The sequence below is a fragment of the Centruroides sculpturatus genome, unplaced genomic scaffold (genome assembly GCF_000671375.1).
Source record: "Centruroides sculpturatus isolate CEXI.00-Female unplaced genomic scaffold, Cexi_2.0 scaffold980, whole genome shotgun sequence".
Taxonomy (NCBI): Eukaryota; Metazoa; Arthropoda; class Arachnida; order Scorpiones; family Buthidae; genus Centruroides; species Centruroides sculpturatus.
Window position 1 is genome coordinate 321,047 of NW_019385128.1, and position 12,248 is coordinate 333,294.

General features: G+C 32.6%; 1 protein-coding gene across 4 annotated transcripts; it reads right to left on the reverse strand.

The window, feature by feature from the left end:
* Window positions 1–899: 899 nt before the first annotated feature.
* On the reverse strand, window positions 900–9,319 carry LOC111635169 (serine hydrolase-like protein 2). 4 transcript variants are annotated; one of them, XM_023380048.1, is made up of 2 exons: window positions 9,117–9,319; window positions 900–2,370 (listed from the first exon to the last, which is right to left on the reverse strand). In XM_023380048.1, the coding sequence occupies exons 1-2, from the start codon at window positions 9,179–9,181 to the stop codon at window positions 1,422–1,424; spliced, it is 1,014 nt and encodes a 337-aa protein (XP_023235816.1). In that variant the 5' UTR covers window positions 9,182–9,319; the 3' UTR covers window positions 900–1,421. The 4 variants fall into 4 exon arrangements, with proteins under 4 accessions (XP_023235816.1, XP_023235820.1, XP_023235817.1 ...); XM_023380052.1 differs by lacking the exon at window positions 9,117–9,319 and adding an exon at window positions 9,066–9,098; XM_023380049.1 differs by lacking the exon at window positions 9,117–9,319 and adding an exon at window positions 8,670–8,748.
* Window positions 9,320–12,248: the final 2,929 nt, after the last annotated feature.

The window sequence follows — 12,248 nt, forward strand, 5'->3', positions numbered from 1 at the left end:
TTAATTGTATATTTAAAAGAGTATGGAAATAAAGCTATTGAATATTACCTATTGCATGACAGATTTGATAACTTATATTTCTAACTTGTTACTTGACAAAATTTAATAAAACTGGTTTATTAAAAATTTTTCCCTCCATAAAAAAATATTTTAAAATTTGATTTCAAAATCATAATGTGTCAGAGAATTGAAAAGTATAAGGTGCATTTAATACAGCTGACTAAGCAAGCCGATGACATGAGTTTGTGTATAGTCTTGGAAGTGGACAAGGCAGACCTTTGGTTTTGTTAAATTTAACTGGAGCATGGTCCAGCCATAGACTACTCTGTAGAAAAACACAAGTATACAACTGGATAAATGACCACCCAATTTTAGGTCAGACTGACAAAAGCAAGCATCTCCCAGTGATCAAAAGCTTTCTGATTGGTCAGAAGTTTCTGTAGAAAAAGAGAGATTACACTTCTATGGGAAATGTTCTCAGGTACAGGCAAAGCACTGAAATCAAATAAAGGATGTACACAGGACCAAGCCTTAGACTAGAAATTCTCAAAGAGAATCTGATTTCCAAGAGTTGTCCAGAATTGTTCCAGTCCATTAGTTTATACCAAGTTACAGCTCATGACATGCTAATTGCTGTACAGTTCTTGTAAATAAATCATACATACAAAACTAGTTTGAGTGTATAAGTGTTGTTAAATTTCTCTCCTGTCATTACCTATGTGTGTAATGATTTGTGTTATATAAACTTTTGTATTTGTATTGTGTAGCAATGCTTCGTATCATATAACGATTGTATTATTTTTTACAATAAATAAACAGCCATGACGTGGCATCTTTTATCAAGCCCACCACTTTTTGGTTTGGTACGACTTGAAACAGATCAGAGTAGTCGTGTGTGATTTTTTAAACTTACTCGTAAGGTATACTACTCACTGTCCGTGAACACAACCTCCAACAGTGATATATTTAACAAGTGTATTTCAAATGAACCTTCATTTGAACATTTTGAACTGTGCTTAATCAACTAATTGGCTTGAGGAGACAGAAGCTGGCAAGGAAACTTTCAAACAAAATAGGCAATGTCATTGGTTTGCTTATCCAGCTGTAACAAAGTTACTTCAGAATTATACTTTTAAGAATCGTTCACGTAAAATCAAGAATAATCCTAAAAATACTCTTAAAATTTAACCAGTTAAATCAAAATATTCAAAGAAAACTTTCAATTTATGCAACTGATAACAAAAGCATCTTAAATTTAAAAATTTAAATTTCATATAAATTAATTTTAATTATTGTATCTTAACAAAAACTTCTTCAATTATTAAAATATACCAGATCAATACAGTGGACATATGTGATATAAACATGTAATATCAAAATCAAAAATTTTTCGTATATTTTTGTATATTAAAATATATAAATTATATGTTTGATTTTGTATTCAAGAGGAATGAATTGATAATTGGTGCAACTCGTTCTGGATTATTTAGATGAACGAAATGATTTCCTTCCACTTGAACTAACTTGAATGATTTACATTTCGTTTTGTAAATACCCATAAATTCATTTAAACTTTCTTCATCAGTGTAAATAGGAGATTCTTTGGCTTTGATTAATAATAAATCACATTGTATATTAGAAACAATTGCTTTAAGTGCTTCTGTACATGCCAATCCACTGTCCAAAACAGATTGAATTCTAATGTCTCGCGAGAAAATCACCTTTCCAGTTTCAAGTCGTTTAATTCCACGTTTCATTAATATTTTTGCACCTTCTTCGTTGATTTCTCCATTCCTACTTTCTATTAAGATACGTAATGCTTCTTCTTCAGAATAAACGGGTGGATTGGATTTCAATTTTCCTTCTAATTTCACGTATCGATTTATATTATTCCTAAGCACTTTTGATGCAATTTCGGATGAATATGTTATGGGTTTTAATAAATCAATGCCGATAATTTTATTTACTATCTCTGGATAAATGCTACTAAATATAATGGCTAAACTGCTTCCCATACTATGTCCTAAAATTGAGAATTTTTCCCATTTGAGATAGTCGACAATAAGTTTGATATGATTTATATAATCTAAACTGTAATAAGGATATCCTAATGGCTTATGACTGGATAATCCTTGACCTGCATGATCCACTGCAACAATGTGTAAATTTGGATGAAGAAGAGGTATCAAAGTATCAAACGATCCTGCATTGTCCTGCCATCCATGAAGGGCTAACAACTTTTCACCAGTCAGTGGTCCATATTCTTTTGCTGCTAAGTATCCATAATTAATTGGAATTTGCAATTCTTTAAATGAATTTTCATTCTGAATTCTATTTTCCTGCATAGCTCGATTGGTTTGATTATAAAATCTGAAAGAATAATTGATTTTAATCACACTTAAAGATTAACAGTCTTAAAACTATTTAAAAATAAAATATAATTACATTTTTAAATTGAATTTAAATAAATACCAACTAACTTATTTATATAACATTTTACTCTTTAAACACGAAGTTGGCCAAAATTGGCTTAATCTATTAGAGAGAAAATTAGCTGAAGGGAAAGTTGTTTGACTAGTTTTGTTATACAAATTTTCCTTGTAGCCTGAGAGGTAAAAACAACTTCATCTCTGGGTGTATAGGAAGAAATTTTCAGAGCTTAGAGTTAAAACAATGTTTAATTGTCTCAAAAGTTATTTCCAGTTTTAAAAGAATGCAGGATTACTTACAAAACACTATTGTGTTATAATTAATTACAGAACTCATTTAAGAAGTTCCCATATGAAAGGTTTTCCCACATAAGAAGTCCAAACTTTCTAGTCCCAGCATTTACACCATACCTGTGTGTTAAAATTTCCTACATAATAAATTTTCCTGTGTAAGAAATTCCAAAATATCAGTCCCATTGACGACATGACAATTCATCAAGGCTCAGTACGGTGCAGTGAGATGCAATTATGAGACACCTGCACTCTGCACGGGAGACATTGAGAGAGTGCAATGTGTGCAAGTGGCTTTGTTTACTTCTTAACGAAACACAACACAGTATATATGCATGCCATAGCGATTAATATAGTGTATTACTGTTGCAACGAATAAAATGTTTCTTTTATTTACGATATTTTTTCCTTCAATTTATTTGTCCTTGTCATTGTAAAAAAGTTGGTCACCTTATGAATTTACAAGAATGAATTTTGAAAAGAAATGAGTGTGAAAAAATTAAGTGATGAAGACAAGAATGTAACAGATGAGGTGCTATAAGTCAGCTGTTCCAACCTTTTATAACTTACGTATCCCTCGGAAGCCCATTTTCCTAAGCTTTATTTTCCATTTCCACTAAGTTTCATTTCCTGTGTTTGTCAAACAGTGGTGTCTTGGTCAATTATACAGTGCTGTACAATTACATGTAAAAAAAATTTTCTTTAAATTGAAAAGCATTGGAAGAAGGACACAGTTTTAAATAATATTTATCTACGTATTCAGTGCTGTGACGTCATCAAAGGTTTCAATGCAAAATTTTGATATTCTTAAAGTACAGTACCTCTGCTATTATAAATTTTTTTCATGTACCACCAGTTGGGAATTGCTGCTCTAAGTGATACTTTCAATTCCTCTATTTTAAGACTATGAAAAAAATTAATGTAATTAAATGTTGGAGTAATTGTATAGCTTATAATAGTGTAAATACTATAATTAGATTTATGTGCATAAATTGTAATAGAATACTTGTATATAGTGAGAGTATTTGTGAAATAAATATAAAATTAAAAAACTACCATATAATTAAATGTGTTAAGTTTATAAATGTATGTATACACATTTTAGACATGCTTGTCAGTAGTTTCAATATGAAACATACATATTAATGTAGTTTTATTTGGCCAATATAACCTGACTGAAGAGGATTGTAATGAAACAGCTGAAATGCATTTTGGAATGGCCAAAAAATGTAGATGTTTGTAGTTTAATGTATAATTAGTGGAATAATAAGGAGATACAAATGAATACTGGTACTAAGAAACTAACAATTTCACTTAAAGCTTAAGTACCTAGGGGTGTTTAAGTGCACAACAAGCAATTAAGTGTGGCTGTTTACATGGGCTATTATGTGAGAATTTCTGGCACCAATAAAAAACTATTCATTAGTGATGCTAATAAACATTTGCAAAAACTGCTGCAAAATACTTGAACGAGATTCAACTTTTGGAGAAAGATTACTTATACATATGAAAGTAGGTTTAATATATTTGGAAAAGATGGGATGGGATAAAAGTATAGTGTAAACCCAATGAAGGGATAAAAACTAAACATCTATTGCCTACTGTCAAGAGGTCATCTATGTTATGGTAGCAAATGGAGCTGGAAAATTGCATTTCAATAATAGAATTATGAATAGATTTGTATGTCTGGATATACTAAACATAAATTTTTTACTTACAAGTTAGTATTGAGAAATTAGGACAATCTTCCCATTACATATTCCAGCAGGATAATATACATACTTCCCTAAATACAAGAAAAATGATCCAAAACATACTTCCCATAGTCCCCCATGTAATTGTTTGTATATCTCTTCTCATTTTTCACATTCTGTTCACGAATCTTATGGTTTCCATGTTTGCTTTTTCCATGAGTTGTGGCTTCTTGTTATTTTGTCTTGAGTTTTGCTTGAATTATTGTATTCTCTGGCCTAGTCATGCCTAGCAATGCCAGGCAATAAAAAATCTTTTAAGTTTGATAAAATATATAATGAATGATGTGTGAAAGAATGGCTATTATATAATATAAAAAGACATCAACATTGACTGCAGAGTCCCAGATCTCGATGTAATTGAGAATATTTAGGTGAAATGAAAACAACCACATAAATAAAGCATTGCTAACAAAGAAGAAAGGCAAAATATTCCACCTGAAATTACAAAAAAGCACATCTCTTCAATGGCATTAAAACTCAAGAATGTCATAGATAAGATGATCATATGTCCCTGATTTCTGGGGACCGTCCCCAGTTTGGCCTGTTTTTAATATTTGATTGTAGAATCAATCTTTGAATAGCATTTCATTAATATGCCAATATATCATCATCGATAAATAAATTTTAAAAAATAACCAAAATTCAATCAGTTTTAGACTCCATTTTCATTGATTCTGAAATGTGTCTCAGTTGAACTGTAAATGTTATGGTCAGCCTATCATAGAGATTTCTGATAGACCTATTATATGAAATATTTAAAATTTTAATAGTCTAAATAAATATGAAATAACTAATGTCATACACAGACTAAAGTCAGATAATCTGCCAAATTATCAGACTATGATTAGGCTAAGGTAATAATTATATACAGAGTAATTTGTCTAGAGGTCAAAGTTTATATAAACAGGTCTGAACACAAATGTTATGTTACTTACGGAGCCACCATTTTGAGGCTTTTTGAATGGTGCAGGTTTTAAACAAACTAGTACGAGCTGTTAGTTTTATACAACATTAAACTAAAATTACATAAAACCAGTGAGAGTCCAGTCTAATAATAATTTTGGATGATTATGCAATCACAATTTTATGTAACTTGATCAAAATGGTTTAAAATAAAGAGCATCCTTATCATTTTCTGTCTTGATTGAAACTAATCAAATTAGTAGTTACATTAGTTTTATTGTCTATGTAGGCATTTCCTAAAGTGTTGCAATAAAAAGAAAAGTCAAAGGAACCACACCTCTATATGTGATTCTAAGATATAGCCCCTGTGAAATCAGCCTATAGCCTACTTCTAGGTGCTATATGGAGTCATGCTGCGTGCTCTGCTACGCCTATCGTGAGTTTACCAAATAGCCCAGCATAGTGATCATACAAGCTAACAATATTTATTGGCAAAGAATAAAGAAAAGTCCGGCATGCAACCGTTTGCCAGATATTCACGTCTAAATGTTGAAACCCAATGGCAGCAGTTCCAGTCTCCATCTTGCTCGCAAACAAGTTAAGTTATAGGTACATGTGCCTATAACTTATGATCAGTGCCTGTAACAAATAAATGCATTAATTTCTACTGATCAAAAAATGGTATTTACCTTGAACCAGTACTACTGACTATTTTCCATGATCTGTGTCAGTCAAGGCAAATGATAGCAAGCTTTGACCAATGCTCCATATGTAGTCATGCACTTTGGTGCTTGCTATTACTCACATCTCAGTGCCCGCATAGGGGGCAAGCCCCACACCACCTAAAATGATATCATGAAGTACTCCACGAACAGTCAAGTGGGCTACTCAAAGCCAGCATAATTGCATGGCTAAATAAGGTGTGTTTCAAATTTATATGGACACGAAAAAATTAAAGTGAAACCCAAATTTGCTGCATTAAGTGACAAATTTTTTATTAAAAATAACATGGATTTACTTGTTTCCACACTGCAAAACAAGAATTTTAGTCAAACATTAACATTTTGTCACTGAAAATAATATTTTTGAAAATTTTGTACATAAAAACTGTTACATATTTATCCGGACGGGCACTCATCTCATAACTTAAATAGAATATTATTTAGTTTCAAGCATTTAAATATACAAATCAGCTTACATATCTAATTGTAATACAAATTCTTTATGTTGTTCAATGTTCTAAAATGGGTAGAACAAAGAATTTATCTGATTATGAAAAAGAGCAGATTGATGCCTATAAATCACAAGGCAAGTCAATAAGAGAAATTGAAGCATATATAAATCGTCCAAAATCAACTGTTGGTGATTATTTATCAAAAAGACGTGGCTAGGATGTACCAAAATTCAAGACAGGTTCAAAACCCAAGCTTATACCTCGAGATTGAAGACAAATCATCAAGGTTTGCTCCACAAAACAAACATCAGTAAGAAAAATAAAACAAGAATTAGACTTACCTTGTAGCAGCACAACAGTGTGGAGAGTTNAATAATAGAATTATGAATAGATTTGTATGTCTGGATATACTAAACATAAATTTTTTACTTACAAGTTAGTATTGAGAAATTAGGACAATCTTCCCATTACATATTCCAGCAGGATAATATACATACTTCCCTAAATACAAGAAAAATGATCCAAAACATACTTCCCATAGTCCCCCATGTAATTGTTTGTATATCTCTTCTCATTTTTCACATTCTGTTCACGAATCTTATGGTTTCCATGTTTGCTTTTTCCATGAGTTGTGGCTTCTTGTTATTTTGTCTTGAGTTTTGCTTGAATTATTGTATTCTCTGGCCTAGTCATGCCTAGCAATGCCAGGCAATAAAAAATCTTTTAAGTTTGATAAAATATATAATGAATGATGTGTGAAAGAATGGCTATTATATAATATAAAAAGACATCAACATTGACTGCAGAGTCCCAGATCTCGATGTAATTGAGAATATTTAGGTGAAATGAAAACAACCACATAAATAAAGCATTGCTAACAAAGAAGAAAGGCAAAATATTCCACCTGAAATTACAAAAAAGCACATCTCTTCAATGGCATTAAAACTCAAGAATGTCATAGATAAGATGATCATATGTCCCTGATTTCTGGGGACCGTCCCCAGTTTGGCCTGTTTTTAATATTTGATTGTAGAATCAATCTTTGAATAGCATTTCATTAATATGCCAATATATCATCATCGATAAATAAATTTTAAAAAATATTATTTTCAGTGACAAAACGTTAATGTTTGATTAAAATTCTTATTTTGCAGTGTGGAAACAAGTAAATTCATGTTATTTTTAATAAAACATTCGTCACTTAATGCAGCAAATTTGGGTTTCACTTTAATTTTTTCGTGTCCGTATAAATTTGAAACAAACCTTAGTTAAACGTAATAGTCTTAGCAGAGCAACTCCCAATCATGTGCAACCAATTTTGGGAGGTTTTATCTTACAAAGGATCACATGTAGAGGTATGGTTCCTTTGATTTTTTTACTCCTATGGGCATGCTGTATGGCTCTGTTAAGGTCTCAACAGTGTCATTCACATTTGCAATTGTATCCAGTTTAGAATGTTCAGTTTGCTGTCATTTGTCTCTTCTGCAGTTCTACACCCATCTTGCTTTTCTTTGCTTATCTGCAGGAAATCTAAATAATCTAACATTCAAAGATTTACTTTTACAATTTGAGCGACACAATAACCCATTCTTTCACTTTATGAGCAGTTAAAAATAATCGACTCACACAAGAACCTCATGTAGGGTATACTCTATCATTAAGCCCCAAAATGGATGCCATCGCAAAGAATAATGGGATTGTGTTAAGACCTTGCTAGAAATAGGTTGGTTTATATAAACCTTGCCTTCGTTCCCATTAACTTGCATTTCCCACCCACTTTTGTCTCCGAACCCTGCAGACAATAATGACAAGATCATAAGAAAATGTGTTTTAACTTCACTCTGAAAATTTCTTTTTCCTACGTACCTGGAGATGAAATTATTTTCACTCTTTGGGCTACAAGAAAAACACGTACAGCAAAACCAGTCAAACAACTTTTCCTTCAGCCGATTTCATCATTAGAGTTAATCATGCACGTCATAGATTTGGCCAGGCTCGTAATTGACCGGGCGCCAAGGGATGGATTAGACTACCCACGAAAAATTTCCAAGTCATTAACCCCAATCTGATTCCGGGCCTATACAGACAAAACACAAGACCGGGCAGCGCCTTAACTACCTCGTTTGTATGTTTACTTTCGCTTTGATTTTTTTCATATTGGTGTTTTATCCGCATTGCGCTCAGACTGTGTCATTCTGAAAGTTGGCAAATGTAGTCAATAAAATCACAATATAAAACAATAGAAAAGTCAACAACAAAATAACAGGAGTCAAAGACATGTTAAATGTATACAAACACATTCAATTAACATGTCTTTTTTACAGAATATGAAGTGAATAAAATATAAATATCCTATTATTTCCAGGAACATGTCTATTACGTCAAGCAGTGGTTTTTCGTAGAATTTTTTAAATCTTTATAATTTTAATTGCCAGTGTGCTTCGAAATGATTAAAATAACTTAAATATAAGGCTTATTTTTAAACAATTACCAAATATAATTTAAACGATATACCTGTAGCTCGAGCGATTGGAAATTTGAAAGAAAAATATAATTATAATTTACCTGTTTCGTAACAATGACGATAACGTCGGTAATTTACGAAGTTTAAGCGTGCAATTTCTCCACATGTTTACTTGAGATTGCGTCCTCTATGAAGCAAGATTGTAACTAACAAAATGTTATTATTATTATTTTTTTTTCAATTAAGGACAAAATTTCTATATTGAAAAGTTTCTTGCATGTATTATTTAATTACAAAAAATTACTTAGTTAATACGACTAATAAACAGACTTATTACAATCTGTGTGTATAATAATCGTGTCCATTAGTCATAGTGACTAAGTAGTTTTTTTTGTAACAAAAATTATATTTTGTTCTTACATTCTAAAAACGGATGAAAATTTTATTTATTTATTAATGTTATAATAAAAAAGTATGTTTTTTTCCTTTCGTAAAATACCCGTTTCCGACGTATTATTTTAATTTTCAATCGATTAACTCCATCTATTGGCACTCGGTTAAACTATCTACGAAAATAAATGTAGGAAAATTATTCCCGATAGGGCGGCGATTCGATCATTAAGTAGGCTCAAGGTCTACAAACATAAGGTCGAGACACGTTACCTGGAGTGGCGTGCTTTCATTGAAAGCGGTGGATGCGCCGCTTCCATTGTATTTTCTAAAAAATAAATACATATTAATTTTAATTATACGAAAATAATCGTACAATATTTTATTATAATCGCATTACGTATATTATTACAAATTTCTATACTACACGTGAAAAAAATAAGATCACTATTGTATATTCGAATATTAGTGGCAGAGTGGAAGCGCTGTATTGTCAGCATCCAAAAAGCCAGATACGCGCACGCGCTTTACGGAGCATCAACCTCACCCGGTTTAGCCGGCGGAAGCCTAGGACCTCGGGTAGAAATGGATGCGTTATACGTGTAGAATTCTACCCGGGACCGATTCCGGGACGTTAGCCGCCCGCCCGCTAGATATTTGGCCGCCCTCGCCCGATTACGCGAATCGCGAGTAGATTTACAAGTATAACTTAACCCAACCGATAAGAATTTACTGGTATGTTTTTACGATAGTTCTGTATAGTTGACGGGAGTTAAAAAAAACCCCATTAAAATATTTTTTAATTCCGCTCTCCAATCTTATATTACTCACGGATTTCAATGTTAAACCGGTTATGTTACGATTTCTTATATCCCATCTCTAAGGGGATGTAGAAAAAAACGTGTACAATTCTTGTACAATGTTAAAAAATTAACTGTTAATTTGACAGCATCATTTACAACTAAATTTAACGAACGAGAGAGATGAACGAGGTACAGAAAAGGCCCTAGAATGTATTTTCCTTAAATTTACGATTTATGTATCCGTTTGTCATAAAAATTTCTCTTTCCACTTTTTCCTACAAATATTCGAGTACGAAGTAACCGGTTTCGACTTATTTCTGCTTAAGAAGTAGTTAAATAATTAAGCGATTAGAAAATTGGGGACGTAAACAAAACCCCGACGAAAGAGCCGAAATTTTACTTAAACAAAAGTCTAACCGGACCAATCTGTAGCCGAGTACAGTGGGACCGATTTCTTCGAAATATTAGATGCAATAAAGACAGACATTTTTCCAGTTCGACCAGAGTGACCGAAAAGTCGTAAATTTTGGAAATTTCCGTGGACGACACCCGGTCCTAAAACGAATTAATTAGAAAACAAACGACGGACAATCTATTAAGTTTAACATATTTAGACTTTTACAATTATGGTGAGAAACGTTTAAAATTTACAAGAACTCTGTCACGTCTTTTGAGGTATATTAGTGATGCGAATAAACATGCATTTGAAATTGACCGGTATGGGCACCCTCGGGATTTGGTAGCCCGCGTGCACGTACGCACCGCACACCTAGCGGGACCGTCTCCGATTCCACTCGTAGGGAGCTATTTGACTAAGTGGTTAAGATTTAAAGAGTAAAGAATATTTTATGTTATTTTTATGTACTGTACGTTTCATTACAAAGCTATATTTAATTAAAATTTTCTTTAAAACTATATTCGTACAATTGTAGAATGTTTTGTACCGGGTATGTATATCCACCACACATTTTATTTCACCGAGTAAGCTTTTATAATTTTATTTTAAATTTTAGCCCTTATATCGTGGCTAGCGATTCGGAATGTTATTGCGATATTGAAGATTTATTTTAAAAAAGTTTTGGCTCGAGACCGTATAATGAAAAAGGAAACATTATTAAAAGAGAAAGGCCAATGCCTAAGTTAAATATAAAAGCTTCGATAAGAAAAATTTGTTGGACATTTTCACGATAAAATGGCTCCGTAAATGCATACAAATGCAAAAATTGTTTACTTGGCTCCCCTACTATTTTCAAATGAAATCGGTGCGTGGAATAAGAATGGCTTTGACAATTTAGCTGGCAAAAGACACGAAAATTCGTCGATTCTTTCGTATTTGAAGCGGAATAGAATTTAACATTAGTAAATAATATGAAATAAATATCGAAAATTATAACGAGATAGTTACGGTTAATGGATATATTATATCTAAATAAATAGATGTTCGAAGTGAAAAAATATTCGCAGCGGTTGCTCAATATTTAGTTGGAAGAGAAGTCAACAAATTAAACATTTTTAGTGATAAGTGTCTCCACGTAAGGAGCGGCTGATTATTACAGGGGAAGGCAACGGAATACCACCCCTTAATCTATTCCCAGGATATCACTATGGAGAGGAAACCTACATCAATGGCCCCTAGCCCCGGGCAGCCCTTAGATGGGCAAGGGGTGCGAAGAATCTCCCGGCTCAACATAGTGAAATCAAAAATCCGTATCGCCACATGGAATGTGAGAAGCCTTTTTATGGCTGGTAAGTTTGACAATGTAATTAAAGAAACCCAAAGATTAAAAATAGATATTCTAGGCATTAGTGAATTACGCTGGCCTGGTTCTGGAGTATGCCAAAATGAGCACGGAACGCTTTACTATTCAGGAAACAATGACCAAGACCAATACCACCGAAATGGGGTGGGGATATTTGTTTCTGCAAAACATACGCAATGTGTTATCGGCCATTCACCAATATCGGATAGGCTGATGATACTTCAAATACATGGTCAACCTTTCAGGATTAATATAATACAAGTATACGCCCCAACATTTA

Coding starts and splice junctions, on each gene's coding strand:
- LOC111635169 (XM_023380048.1), bottom strand. CDS start 9,181: ATGTGGAGAAATTGCACGCTTAAACTTCGTAAATTACCGACGTTATCG. Junction 2,371..9,116: donor TCGTCATTGTTACGAAACAG/GTAAATTATAAT, acceptor TTATTCTTTCAG/ATTTTATAATCAAACCAATC.